This window comes from Camelina sativa, chromosome 11 (assembly GCF_000633955.1).
Source record: "Camelina sativa cultivar DH55 chromosome 11, Cs, whole genome shotgun sequence".
NCBI lineage: Eukaryota > Viridiplantae > Streptophyta > Magnoliopsida > Brassicales > Brassicaceae > Camelina > Camelina sativa.
The window spans coordinates 32,614,524-32,630,274 of record NC_025695.1 but is presented as its reverse complement, the minus strand read 5'-3'; the positions used below and the strand labels follow the sequence as shown (position 1 = coordinate 32,630,274).

General features: G+C 39.9%; 1 protein-coding gene, 1 long non-coding RNA gene and 1 pseudogene across 2 annotated transcripts in view; 2 read left to right on the top strand and 1 right to left on the bottom strand.

The window, feature by feature from the left end:
• On the top strand, nt 7,002-7,819 carry LOC104724943. The gene is made up of 4 exons (XR_757809.2): nt 7,002-7,236; nt 7,372-7,413; nt 7,491-7,647; nt 7,739-7,819. It is a non-coding gene; the product is annotated as an uncharacterized LOC104724943 (long non-coding RNA).
• LOC104728589 (ATP-dependent DNA helicase PIF4-like) overlaps nt 12,682-15,751 on the top strand; it is a 5,540-nt gene continuing 2,470 nt past the window's right edge. The window contains exon 1 of the mRNA XM_019232651.1: nt 12,682-13,569. Within this exon, the coding sequence (XP_019088196.1) occupies nt 12,697-13,476 (780 nt within the window). The 5' untranslated portion in view covers nt 12,682-12,696 and the 3' untranslated portion in view covers nt 13,477-13,569. The remainder of the gene's footprint in view (nt 13,570-15,751) is intronic.
• LOC104728588 overlaps nt 13,760-15,751 on the bottom strand; it is a 3,812-nt pseudogene continuing 1,820 nt past the window's right edge.

Sequence of the window (15,751 nt, the reverse complement as noted above, 5' to 3'; positions counted from 1 at the left end):
TGCTTGGCATGTGCATCGCTCGATGGAATTTGTGTGTCGGTCGATTCAATGCGAGGACAACACGATTTGACCTAGGAGCATCGGTTGATGCCATGTGGAGACGTCGATCGATGCAATTAGGGATTTGGTGCAATGTCGAGCATGCGTTGGTTGATGCAGTGTTAGTGTCGGTCGATGTAGGTGAACCTTGTATTGGTCGATACAAGCTTGTGTCGGTCGATGCAACCCTAGTTAGTGTCGGTCGATGCATGGGTCGGGTTTGGTCGATGCATGGGTCTGTCTTGGTCGATGCAGTTGTTCTGGTTTGTTTTTTGGTTATTGATTGTTGTTTAATGGTTAGAGATATCTCAATTGCTTGTATGTATAGCCCAGTAGATGGGAGGATTGCCTCACTGAGTGTTTATAAAATACTCACGCATCTCATACGTGATGTGGTGCAGGTAAAGACAAAGTGTGAACGTGGATTCCTGGCGATGAAAAGGAGGATGTCCTAGTGGCTCATTGATGTGTTATCTGGTTTCTGTTAAGTTGCTAGAGTTGAGTCAGTAGAGCATTGCTAGGTTGCTGATGTTATGTTTTATGACATGGTTGAATTAATATTGGTATTGGTTATTTAATTATTGGTTATTGATTATTAGTTTAATGGTATATGTTGGTTATTTTCCTCCGTTTGGTTGCTTGTGGTTAGATGGCTAGTGGGTACGGAACCGTTAGTTAATTGGTTAATTATTATTTTTTTTAAAATGAGGTGGGTCGTTTCAGTTTGGTATCATAGCCCTTACGGTTCTAGGTTTGGGTTAACTAGGTTTCTGTTGTTGATGTTGTGGATTTGCATGCCTTTATTGATTATGTGAATTAGTCAATTTTGTGTGGCATGGAGTCCTAGAACATCCTCTTCGAGCCTACAGTGTGATTCCACGGTGAGTTTTGTTTTTATCCTGTTGAGTCTACTTGCTTAGCCTTCTGTTCATGGTAGTGCAGATGGTTAGAGAGGGAACTGTTGTTGGTCGGGGATGCAGACGTGGTCGTTGACGCGGACGTGGTCATAGACGAGGACGTGGTTGTGGACGTGGTAATGGCCGAGGCCCAGCGGGAGTGGTACCGACTCAAGCTCAGGTATACTGCCAGTGGCGGCAGAGGTGCAGCAGCCGGTGGCTGCGGATTTAGGAACTCATTCTCGTTATGTCAGTAGGCTGAGAGAGATGAGCAACATCGGTACTGCAGATGCGTCAAGGGCGAGAGTGGAACGTAACTTGCAGTCTCCCAGATGTCCTTAGGAGTTTTGGGTGTACATAGGGGTCCACAACATGATTGGCGATGCTCACTTGTGCTGGAGATTAGTGGCTGCTAGGAGGGTGCAGAGGGAGATGACTTGGGCTGACTTCGTGGAGGAGTTCAACCGCAAGTAGTTTCCTAGAGGGGCATTAGACCAATTTGAGGTGCAGTTCCTACAGTTATCTTAGGGGAACCGGTCAGTGTGGGAGCTGGATGTGGAGTTCAGTAGACTTCTGATGTATGGGGGTCGGGCGATGGAGTCCGAGGAGGCTCAGATCAAGAGGTTTATGAGGGCCCTTCGTGAGGATTTCAGGTCCATTGTAGAGGGCGGAGCTATGCTGCGCGTGCAGAGCTGGTTGAGATTGCAATACAGATCGAGGAGGACATCTGGGCACAGTCAGTGACGGTTAGTCCAGCAGTTCAGCCTAGGAAGGCTCAGCATCATGGAGGTTCTAACAAGGGCGGCAAGCCTGCACAGGGAACCAAGAGGAAGTGGGAAGTTACGTAGAGGCGAAGTGGTGCCGAGTGTTTTGGTTGTGGTAGTATGGACCACAAGGTGACTAGCTGTCCCCAGAGGAGTGCCCTGACGACGACTCAGTTAGTGGTTCGTGTATGTTATCATTGTAGGAAGAATGTGCACATCAAGCCCAAGTGTCCCAAGTTGCACCAGATGGCAGTGGTAGCAGTACAACATGTGGTGCATCTGGAAGTGCAGCAGGTGGCACGGATTGAGCAGGCGCCATGGGTGTACATGATGGTTGAGACAGGTGGAAAAAGTGTCGGGGCAATCACATGTATAATTTATGGTACCCAGACTTTGTGAATTTCAGTAGCTACATATTTTAAGTTTTGCCTGTGATTAAGTGTTAGTTTCTTAGCACATGAGCTTTGTGCAGGGACCTTGGTTGTTGGCGGGTTTAGGTCCCACATTATATTTGATTATGAAGCTACTCATAGCTTCATTACTCTGGAGTGCGGAGAGAGCGCTAATATCAGAGGGGATCCCAGGGAGCGAGCGAGCGTTGTTAGAGTTGCGGGAGGCAAGTTTCTGAGAGTCATTGGACGGGCAAGAAGAGTTGTTATTCAGATCGCAGGGGAGTCGTGGCCAGCGGATTTGCTTATCAGCCCAGTGGAGCTGTATAATGTTATCTTGGGGATGGATTGGTTGCATCGTCATATGGTTCATCTTGATTGTCATTAGGGTAGAGTTGAGTTTGAGCGTCCAGGAGGGAAGTTGGTGTTTGAGCCAGTTATACCGATTTCGAGGAGTCTCGTGATCTCGGCCATGCAGACTGGGAAGATGATAGAGAAGGGAAGTAAGCCTATTTGTGTTCTGATATAAATTCTTTAGTTAGCATGTTGAAAGTAATGTGTGATTTTATTTGATTCACCTTTTCAGTAGAATGTTTTATGTCAAGTTTCTTTCTACCTCATTTCTCTCCGAACTTTTGTTTTGGATTATTTTAATTGTTAATCACAAATTTTTCGAATGTTCCCCCTATGGTTTTTTCCTACAATTCTCCTAAACTTTGGTTTATTTGGTCAACTTCTCCTGTGGACCATAATATTCTAATCCATTAGAGACCCACCACCTATTTCAAACGTACGTAACATTAATTTGTATGCATCAACGTTTTCAAAAAGCTTGAAATCAAGTTTCTGAATTTTGTTTTAAAATATGTGTTAAGTTCCGAACCATACATATTTTGGAATTTCTTTTTCAAAAATTTGCTAATATCCTCCCCATAAATTAGAATAATATGAAGCATTACTACCATTCGGTTGTTTGTATTACTTATTACAATCTTTTACGGAGATCTCAGAATCCCATTAATAGAAAATCATGAGANGAGAGAGCGCTAATATCAGAGGGGATCCCAGGGAGCGAGCGAGCGTTGTTAGAGTTGCGGGAGGCAAGTTTCTGAGAGTCATTGGACGGGCAAGAAGAGTTGTTATTCAGATCGCAGGGGAGTCGTGGCCAGCGGATTTGCTTATCAGCCCAGTGGAGCTGTATAATGTTATCTTGGGGATGGATTGGTTGCATCGTCATATGGTTCATCTTGATTGTCATTAGGGTAGAGTTGAGTTTGAGCGTCCAGGAGGGAAGTTGGTGTTTGAGCCAGTTATACCGATTTCGAGGAGTCTCGTGATCTCGGCCATGCAGACTGGGAAGATGATAGAGAAGGGAAGTAAGCCTATTTGTGTTCTGATATAAATTCTTTAGTTAGCATGTTGAAAGTAATGTGTGATTTTATTTGATTCACCTTTTCAGTAGAATGTTTTATGTCAAGTTTCTTTCTACCTCATTTCTCTCCGAACTTTTGTTTTGGATTATTTTAATTGTTAATCACAAATTTTTCGAATGTTCCCCCTATGGTTTTTTCCTACAATTCTCCTAAACTTTGGTTTATTTGGTCAACTTCTCCTGTGGACCATAATATTCTAATCCATTAGAGACCCACCACCTATTTCAAACGTACGTAACATTAATTTGTATGCATCAACGTTTTCAAAAAGCTTGAAATCAAGTTTCTGAATTTTGTTTTAAAATATGTGTTAAGTTCCGAACCATACATATTTTGGAATTTCTTTTTCAAAAATTTGCTAATATCCTCCCCATAAATTAGAATAATATGAAGCATTACTACCATTCGGTTGTTTGTATTACTTATTACAATCTTTTACGGAGATCTCAGAATCCCATTAATAGAAAATCATGAGATCCCTCTTACGTTTTGCTCCGTTTGATAACGTAATAAAATACCAAACGCCTATGATTTAATGGTCATTAGCATTTGATTATAATCCCTGATTTCTCTCCCTAAAACATTGCTTTAAGTTTCTTTTTTAATAACAACATTTCACGACAACAACCTTCTCTGTTACACCATGGGTAAACCTAAAACACTTGCTCCCTACTCTACCCTAGATTCAATCTCCAACAAAACACACAACAATTGTCACAATAGAATTGTTGTTTGGATCATTCATATTTGGGAAGTTCGAGACTTTCGAAGCAATAATATCTTACTAAGCCTTGAATGTCTCCTTCTAGATGAGAATGTCTGTTATCCCTACTATTGTCCATGTTTCCCGTTAATAAGCTCCATTTTAACTCTTTCTTTCACATCTGTTTCAGGGTTCTGCTATACAAGCTTCAGTCCTTCCTAATCGCCTGGTTAAGTTTAAAGATCAATTGGTGAAAGGCTAGTTGTTCATCATCAATGACTTCGATGTTCTCGCATCCTCCAACCGGTATCGTCGCACCAACCACAAGTGGAGAATTGTTTTCATGGAGAAAACGTTTTTAGATAATGTCAATAAACAACAATGCTCTATTGGTTTTGATTATTTTAGATTCTCTACTTTTTCTGACTTGCTTGACATGGTAGACTAGGGTGAAGAGCTTCCAGGTGACAACATATTTTGCACTCTTAGTTTCCCTGGTCTCTTAGCTTTCACTTTCTTTTGCAGTGTATGATTCATATCTACATTTTCCCACCCACCAGATGTTGTTGGCCAAATATCTTCGTCTCGAACCTCTGAAAAGAAAGACCAGAACAACCTTTCAAAGTCAACTGTCAATCTAATACTGACTTGCATTTTAGAAAGGTATTGCTTTGGTTTCAAATATTTTTCCATCCTACACTTCATTTCTTCTCTTCTCTTTCTATGTCTGTAACTGTTATCCATTTCTGTGCTCTGTTGTAGTGGTGACAACGTATATATATCTTTTTGGGGTGAACTTACGGTCGATGCCCATGCCAAACTTTTGCCCCTAAAAGATGAAACAGTTGTGGTCATTGCAACCCATGTTAACCCACGGAAAGTTGGGCGTAAGTGCTTCTCCCTCTTAATTACAAACAACCTTCCATTTTTTGCTGAGTTATAAGTTGACCTCTATTGTTTTCCTACATGGGTATTGACTGTTCTTTCCATCTACTCATGCTACTTGTATTTGAATGGTACATCCTCAAGCCAGATTTTACTTAACTCTGACAATCCAGCCTGCCAAAACTTTTGTCAAAGGTTTTCATCTCTTCATTTTAAAATATAACACCTCTTACACCAGTTTCCTGAAACTTAACACATGGTGGTTTTTTTTTTCTCCCCTTTTCACGTCAGCAACCATGTCAAAGAAAGAATTGTCCCATCTATTATAGACGGAAGCAGTCATTTCGACCCTAATGCTTTGTCCATGATTGAAGATGTTGAGACTTATGTCAAAGAACAAGGGGGCAAGGTAACATTTTAAACATATATTACGGTTTAATTAGATTGTTTGGTTCTTTAATTCAATGTTTTCATTCCTTTGCAGGAAAAGAGCTTCTGGTGTAAAGTGAAAGTGGTTGATATTGAATTACGCAATGGTTGGAATTACATTTCATGCGCAGGCTGCAAATTTAAAATGAACACAACTGGTTCCACCATATCATGTCTGACATGCCCTCCAAACGAAGTTGTAGGAATACTACAGTAAGTTTCCCCCCGTTTATATCGTTTTCCTCATTTTTTTTTGGAAACTATCTAGGTACTGAATTCAAATTATTGTCGATGATGGCTACAACACAACAAACTTTGTAATACTCAATCAAGAGGCAACCAAACTATTAAAGATAACAGGTGCTGACCTGGCTGATGAGGAGGTATGCATTGTATAGGCTAAAGGCAAATAACCCTGCCTCTATTTTATTCCCTGCCAAATGCTTACAAATATCCACTATATCAACTGCAGATGAACTGTGACGAGCCTGTCAAAGATGAGCCTGACGCCATTAAAGAATTAATTGGGAAGATTTTTTATTTCAATATCAAAGTCTCTCACTACAATTTCAATGCGACCTACGAGACGTTCACCATGACATCCATCAAAGAAGACCAAGGAGACTTACCCTTAGATGTATTATTTAATTTTGTGCAGTACTTACCAGTTTAACTTTTAACTTTTCAAAATGTGATTAGCCCATTACCCATACGCTCACACACTTTTTTCTGGGTTATTTGTAAATATTTATTTAGGCTCCTTCAATTGGGGGACTCCCAAATCTTGAATGCCAAGGCGAGCCCTCTGCTACATCTGGAAGGAAAGCATCCAAAAAACGCCGATCTAACAGGTACTGTAAAGTGTTTTTCGTTATATGTGCAACTGATGTTTAAGTTGGTTATTTAAACCTAGCTTGCCTTGCCTCACTAGGCTTTCAAATCCGACGATGGATTGTCTTCCACGACTCCGGAGAAACAAAAGACCAAAAGGTTACCTCTTACAAAAACAACAATGGTTAATTTCGTAATGGTTATGTACGGTTATTTAAGATTTCTGGACTACACTGGCAGGAAAAACACCCAAAAAGCTGTTTCCGAAGGTATTAGCAACCTGCGGGCTAACGTGAGTAAAGAACTCATGGTCTCATCTGGATCTGAAGATGAAAGTATCAAAGAAGAACCTGAAAGAAAAAAATGTCACCACACGTCTCGAAGACACATGTAAGGACTCACTTACTCATCTGGTTTAAGGTCTTTATAAGTCCTATATCTAAACTTGCAAAGTATAATAGGCGATTGCAGATGGGAATAACCTCAGACCCACAACTGAAGCTGAGCCCTCTACTAAGAAACGCCGTTCTAGCAGGTAAACTACCATCAAAATGCTCGTGAAAGACTATACCGCTTATGAATGGTTGACAACATTTCATCTATTCCTGCCGCAGGAAATCAGTCTTGGTTTCTACTGAATTAGATGTTGACTCTACGGTAAACGAAGTGGAAGCCACTTGCCGTTAGATGAAACACATGTAAGCAATTTCCTAATTAACAGAATAAAGGGACATACAACTCGACTTTATAGTCCTACACTTGTCATGTCTAATAGGTGAATTCTGCTGCCTGCAACCGTGAAATAGCAACTGGGGTACAGCTAACCACTACTTCTGCAAGGCCAGTGAGGGATCGCCGCCCTAACAGGTTTTCCCCTAATCTGCTTCTGTTAACATGTTACGTGGTCTTCTTCTTTTCCTAACCTCAACCACGTCTTCACTTTTCCTAACCTCAACCACGTCTTCTTATTTTCCTAACCTCAACCACGTCTTCACTTTCCAGGAAATATGAAGATGGTTTATCCAAAGATCAAACATTTGGCAGGTTCATTCTCAACTAACTTGATTGTTTCACTTATAAACTTGGTTATTGGTACCAATTACCTCACCCTCCTCTCACAGGACATGTAACAAAAAAACTGGCTCCAAAGCACAAGGCACCACAAAGGTTAAGAGGGGTAAATCACTAATTGTATTATCGGATATTGAAGATGTCACCACCTTAAACAAACCAGAAGGAGAAGAGGAAGTGAAAGAAGACAATGACTTGCCATCACAGGTTTGTTTTGAAAATATATAGGAAAATTTACTGAAACACTCGAACCAGTTTATGCTTTCATTCATTTTAACACATCCGTATATTTGAACAGACAGAGACTGCTTCCGAGGATTCCGAAAGTCCTTGCAAAACACTAAGAAAACACCAACCTACCAGGGGATTTGGAATTTGGTTGAAACACAATGTGGTGTACTTTTTTGGTTTTAATTTTAACTTTACACCAACAGGAGACACGAAGCTGAAGATGGTTTGCTCTCGGTAATCCCAAAAAAAAGAAAAAAGCCCCAGGTTATATTTTAAATCAACCTAATTACTTATCTTAAACAGTGAGTTTGGCAAGCCTATAAGGGTTAAACAAATAGTCACCACGTATGTTTTCTTCGTGTTATAGGAAAACGCCCGAACCAATAACTCCAAAAGTTTCAAGGACCCGACATAGTAGCGGACGCAAAAAACAAATCATCTTATCTGATACTGACTCTGAGTACGAATAAACACCATTCAAACATGTGAGTACATTACGTTTATGTTTTTCCTTCAGGTGGGGCCAGCTATTTTCCTATCTGACATCATTTTATTTTAATTTGTTGAACACTAAGATGGTGAGGAGAAGACATATGTGTCGATCGTTGCTGGAACCGCTGAAGGCTTTTAAAAATTATAATTTGTTGAACACTAAGATGGTGAGGAGAAGACATCTGTACCCATCATTGCTGCAACCGCTGAAGACCTTTTATTTTTTATTTACCCATGTTTCCCCGCACTTTCATTTTCCTTTACCCATGTTTAATTAAAACCATTTAGTACCTCTTAACAGAGTTCAAGTCTACCTATTTACTTTATAAATTTCCATTTGGGAAAAACATTTATATTTTTAGTACTTTCACTTACCAACAACGACCACCCCTTATTAACATTGATGAACACTTGAAATTATTTACTATGAAATAATGTTCCATAATGGCAATTCAAACCAACAGTAGCCGAGGTTTGTAACAAGATTTCAAAAAATTTCCCATGTTTTAAATATCAAATAACCAAATGAATGTAATTACACAATGTATACCAGTACTATTACCGGCAGTCCATCGGAGGGAGAATCCAAAAAAAAAAACCTACAGCCCCATATTGTAACCGCTTAAAACTTAGAAATGCCTCGTGGAGAAAGTGTAGGGAATGGTTATTAATAAATCATTAAAAACCCACAACTCACTCCTTTACAAATTCAAACACCCATCTTTTGCTCCCTTGGCAAATTAATGTATATAATAAAGCGTTAGACTGGAAAATTAAAAACACGATTAGACTTTCCTTACTTTCACATTCTCTACGTCAAACCTTCTCAACCTAACCATTACTAACAAAACTATACCCAGTCATATTTTTCTTTTGTCTTTCGCTTATCTTTTTCTTACGAAATAACTAGAAATGAACTCCAACTTATTGACTGCCCAAAAAACAAACCTTGGAGGCATTCAGATTCCAAGCTCAACAGGTTTGTATTCTATATATAATCTCCCAAAAAAAAAAAAAAAATACATCAATCACGAACGACAATTCCACAATCACGTTTATATTTTAATGCTTTACAAAATTTCATATATTGTCAAGACATCGAAAGAAATAGGGTGAAACGAAGACAAGTTTTGTCAAAGCAACCAAGGAAATTACAAAGGCTTCACCCTCCTTCCACCTCCCATGCTTTCACAACATGTTCAGGTTCTACATCAAGCATTCACTATATGTTCTGGATATGCAAAATTTGACTCGTCCTCAAACAAAGATTGCCTCATTCACTACACTACTTACATTTTACAAAATCTAGATGTGGAGACCACATCAACTACAGAAATCCACATCAACTACAGAAAATAGGAAAGAAAATAGAGATAAACGAATAGAAGTGCGGAGATTAAGCCGCCAACAAAACCAACCTCAATGTAAGAGCTAAATTTCCTTCAGTTCAATGTGCGTCCTTCCCTCCCGGCTAACTGTTAACATGTTCACATACTTTTAAAAACAGGTCTACAACAACAATCACCACCACTAGATGCACAAACACTTGGTAAACGTCCATCAGCAGACAGATGCACCATAACCGAGAAGAAAGGTTAGAGATTAAATTGTAAAACGTAAAATTGTCAAATATATTATATGCTATCTAAGTTATACTATATTTGATCATAGGGAAACGTCACCGCACAAACCCTGTTGGAAATACGTTGGTTAATTGTCGTTATTGTGATGCTTTGATGTGGCAAGCAGAGAGCCAAAGGAAAACCAGAGACATAACCAAATTGAGCTTCTCCATTTGTTGTCATGCGGGGCGTGTATCACTACCCAAGATGAAAGAAACCCCACCATATTTGGATAAACTTCTAAAAGATGCAAATTTCCTCCAACATATAAGGACGTTTAACTCTCTTTTCGCGTTTACGTCAATGGGGGCTAAAGTTGATGAATCGATCAATAGAAGACCTGGCCCATATTGCTACAGAGTTCATGGAAAAAATTACCACAGACTTGGGTCCCTTTTGCCGATTGATGGAGAGTCCCCCAAGTTTCTACAATTGTACATTTTTGATACGACGAATGAGGTGCAAAATAGAATTAAAGCCCTAACGAATGGGAAATCATTAACCCCACCTGATGAAAGCATAATCTGCGGATTGCTAGAGATGCTTGACGACACCAACGAGCTTGCAAAAATCTACAGAATGGCTAGAGATCAACATGAAGAGGCAGACCCAACAGAAATGTCCATTCGATTAGTGGGCCAACGACAACGCGGGAGACAGTATGACTTACCAACAGCTGATGAAATTGCAGGACTAATTATTGGTGACCTCTCTTTGACAATTGGTAAACGAGATGTCATTGTCCAATACAAGTCCAACAATCTGCAAAGGGTGAGCGAGTTACACCCGAAGTTCATGTCACTACAATACCCATTATTGTTTCCCTATGGTGAAGATGGTTATCTTGAGCAAATACCACTGCTACCAGGAGAGAAAGCTATAAAGAGGGAATTTTGGACCATGCTTGAGTTCTATTCTTATCAAATTCAAACAAGACTGTCACAAGGTACGACTTTGATAAGATCAGGCCGTCTCCTTCAACAATATGTGGTGGATGCATATATTGCAATTGAACAAGAACGCTTGGGTTGGCACGCGAGAAATCAGAAAACCTTGAGAGCAGAACTTTACCACAACATATGTGATGCAATTGACAAAGGTGATAGTGATGCAAACAATTTGGGTAAACGAATAATCTTACCATCTTCGTTCAAAGGAGGACCAAGATATATGGCTCAAAACTACCAAGACGCAATGGGAATATGCAGATTATTTGGCAACCCAGATCTTTTCATTACCATAACAGCAAATCCAAACTGGGTTGAGATAAAGGACCATTTGGAAATCTCAGGAAACAGCACAGCCAGCGATAGACCAGATATCGAATGTCGTGTATTCAAAATGAAGTTAGAAGAATTGGTCGCAGATATTTGGGACGGAGTCTTCTTCGGAAAAGCAAAATCTGGTAATTACTTTTTTCCCCTCTTTTGGGTGTCGACTGCAAAATCTGGTAAAATATACATTGTGTAATGCATAAAATACTAATGAAATACATTTACTAAAACAATTCTTTTGATGCAGTTATATACACCATCGAGTTTAAAAAGCGCGGCCTACCGCATGCAGATATCTTGGTTTGGTTAGAAAAAAGTATGAGGGATCCAACGGCAGAAGACATAGATAAAATCATCTCAGCTGAGATCCCAGATGAAAAAAAAGACAAAGAAGGTTTTATGATGGTGGAACAGTTTATGATGCATGGTCCATGTGCAAAAGATAATCCTAATTTAGCATGTACAAAGAATGGAGTGTGCACTAAAGAATTCCCAAGATCATACTCACAAGAAACATCGTTCGGAGACAATGGTTTTTTACGTATCGCCGCAGGCAAGACAATTCGAAGAAAATAACTAAAGGGAAATCAATAATGGATAATCGTTATGTTGTGCCGCACAACCTTCCCCTCCTTAAAAAGTACCAAGCGCATGTGAATGTGGAATGGTGTTGTAAGACAGAAGCGATTAAGTATTTATTTAAATACGTCACCAAAGGGGTGGACAGGGCAACCATTGTCGTAGAGACGGCTTCATGTGCTGCGGTTAAAATCAAGGTCGATGCAAATTATGTTGACGAGATTAAGAATTATCAAGAATGCCGATACATATCAGCATGTGAGGCGATGTGGCGTATCTTTTCCTTTGATATTCACTATAGCGTACCAGCTGTTCAACGTCTTCCATTGCATCTCCCTGACCAGCAATCTCTTATATACAACGCTATGCAGAGTCTCGACGGTGTTATTTCACGGGACGGTGTTGAAAGAACAATGCTCACAGAGTGGATGGAGATGAATAAAACTGACGAGGAGGCACGGAGTTTGACATATGTACAGTTCCCAACTCAATTTGTATGGCATACCACTACCAAAATTTGGACAAAAAGGAAGCAAGGTTTTACCATCGGCAGGTTAGTAAATATACATCCAACAGTCGGAGAACTATACTACTTGAGGATTTTACTGTTCAAAGTCAAAGGCGTAACCAGCTTTAGTGAGATCAAGACATTTGAAGGAGTTACCTATCAAAAATACAAGGAAACTTGTTGTGCAAGAGGGTTGCTAGATGGAGATAAAGAATGGATAGAAGCATTAGAGGAAACAGCACAATGGGGTTCAGCTAGCCAATTGCGAGATCTCTTTGTTACACTAATAATTTTCTGCCACGTTAGTAGTCCTTCAAAATTATGGAGCCATTGCTGGAAGTCTCTAGCCGAAGACATAGAGTACAACCAACGGAAGGTTTTAAACATGCCCCATTTATATCTCACAGAAGATCAACTAAAGAGTTACACTTTGATAGAGATGGAGAAGATCATGCATCAACATGATAGATCACTGTTGGAATATGAAGACATGCCTTTGCCAAATAAGGAGCTGTTTACTGATATGAAAAACACTTTCATTAATGAAGAAATGAGCTACAACCCCGAAAGTGAGAGAAGAGAACATGAAAGACTATTCCAGAGTCTGAATGAGGAGCAAAGAATGGTATACAACGGAGTATTGGATTCTATAGAAGCTGGTAAAGGAAACCTATTCTTCTTATATGGACATGGTGGAACGGGTAAAACATATCTATACAAAACCATCATATCAAAGTTAAGATCACAACAAAAGATTGTAGTACCAGTTGCATCTTCAGGCATTGCAGCGTTGCTTCTTCCAGGAGGTAGAACAGCCCACTCAAGATTCAAAATCCCAATTACCTTAGAGGAGCATTCAGTGTGTGACATAAAAACAAGATCCATGATAGCAGAACTGCTAAAACGGGCTGACTTAATAATTTGGGACGAAGCACCCATGACTCATAGATTGGCATTTGAGGCGTTCGATCGAACAATGCGCGATATCTTATCTAAAGAAGATCCATCTGCAATCGATAAACCATTTGGTGGGAAGACGCTTTTGCTAGGTGGCGATTTCAGGCAAATACTACCTGTGATAAATGGAGGAAGTAGACAAGAGACAGTGTCAGCTGCAATCAATCGCTCCAATATTTGGGATGCATGCATTCTCTACACATTATCTCAGAACATGAGACTGAAAGATGAAGAAAAAAAGTTTGTAGAGTGGATACTTCAAGTTGGGGACGGAAATGCACCATCTATTGAAACGATGGAGGATTCTAACGCTGACACAGACAACATCAAAATACCTTCCAAGCTGTGTTTTAAATGGCGAGAGGCGAGGTGAGGCGACAGAGGGTAGGTTTGGCGCCCTGCGCCTAGGCGAGATTCGCCCCACGCCTTTGGTGTATGAGGCGCAACTGCAAAAAACAGACATAAGGTTAGTCATAAATAATCGATTCCTTACCATGTAAGCACAACCTGAGTCTAAAACCAATAGCTTATCATTTGAAATTGAAACATAGAGAAAGATTTGAAAACAAATATAAAGCCAATCATGAGTTTGAAACAGAGAAATGAAAACAAAGTAAAAGCAAATCCAACGAAAGTTTAAAACTTAAACACAAAGCCTAAAAATCCATCTCATCATCATCAAACTCGTCATCTTCGACATAGATTTCAGTATCATCATCTCCTCCTATGAAATCTTCTTCAGCTTCATCCTCATCATCTTCATCAATCAAAGTCATCAGAGTTAGAGATGTCCTTTCAGCCCTTGGAGTTGGAGTGGAGGTTGATATTGCATTCTTCCCTTTCTCAGCTCTTGAAGACTTTGCCGATCCTGATGCTTTTTTGCCTCTAGTATTGTAGTTAGGTTCATTAGCCCCAGATGCTGTGCTTACTGCCTCCCATGTTAAATCACCATCTTCATACACTAGATCATTAAACTCATCAGCTGACTGCTCATCCATTCTTCCTACCAACCATTCATTAGAGTCATCAATATCTTGTAGGATGATGGGATCAATGGTGTCTTTCCTGTTGTAGCGGCGTTGTAAAGCTCGATTGTATTTAACAAACACCATGTCATTCAAACGTTGTTGACCCAATCGATTTCTTTTCTTAGTATGGAGATGCTGAAACACGCTCCAGTTTCTCTCACAGCCTGTCGCACTACAAGTGAGACTAAGAATCCTTATGGAAAAGTCTCTAAGTGTTGGTGTAGAGCCTCCGTAAGAAGACCACCACTCAGATGGTGATTTTGTTGTCCTTTGTCTTATTGCCATTGGAATCCCAAACAGTCCAGAAGCATTTTGAAACTGCACCAGCTCGTCGGTTATCTTGTCTTGAGTTGAAAGTGAAGGAACTAACCTTTCAATGGTGCTGTAGAAACCTTTTTCCACCTCTTCACAATGCACTCCAGACTCTTTGTTGTAATGAAATTCTGGATTCAAATAGTAGCCAGCAGCATGCAAAGGATGATGGAGTTGACAATCCCATCGCTTATCAATTATTGCAAATGCATCTTTGTACTCTTCTTCTCTCCCATTGAAGGTCCTAGCAATGGCCTCTTTAGCTCTATCCATTGCTTCATAGATGTACCCCATAGCTGGTTTTCTCTCTCCGTCAACCAACCGAAGCACTTTAACTAGAGGTCCTGTCAACTTGAGTGCATACAACACATGGTGCCAGAAGCTGTTTTGCATAATGAACTTCTTCACGTTCCTTGCTCCTAAGTCCTTTGACCACTTGGAATCATTATATTCTTGGGAAGTTACAAAATTCCTCAAGTTTTTCCTCTGCTTGTGATACTGCGACAATGTGATGAATGATGTAGCAAACCTAGTAACTGCCGGTCTATGTAAATTTCCTTGAGTGAATTTCTTCATCATATTCACAAGAGAAGTGTGATTATAGATGTAGCCATTCAGTAGATGCAGTTCTTGATTGCAGTCTTCACCATAGGAATTTTTCCTATATCCTCCAACATGAGATCGATGCAGTGGGCTGCACAAGGAAGCCAATATAGATGTGGTCGATTCGCCATTAGTAATTGGCCTGCAAAGTAAGAAAATACAAATCAGTACTAGACTCATAAACAATCAAAAAAAACAAAACAAAACTTTATAAATCTTAAAGATATAACAAACTCACCAGCTTTTATATAGTTTGATGTGTTATCAGTTATCACTTGGACAACATTAGATTCTCCAACTTCTTCCACCATACGATCAGGATGATCAAACAGCAAATGAGCATCTTTCACAACTGTTGATACATCAACTGATTTGAGGAAGACTGATCCCTTTGGCGAATTAACCAGAAAGTTGGCAATGTCCTTTTGTACAACTGAATCACGCCATCCGTCAGACATGATTGAACAACCTTTACTTGACCATTCTGTTTTGTGCTCCACCAACTGCTTCTCTATTTCTTTTACTTCTTTCTTCAGAAAAGGAACACGCAGCTCGTACATGGTTGGTGGCTTAAAGCCAGAACCATATTGACCAACTAACTCAAGTGAAGATTTGAAACTGTCATAGTTAACCGCATTAAAAGGAAGGCCTGCATCATAAAACCACCTTGCAATCTCTGCACATGCTCTGTCCCTAAGTTCTTTA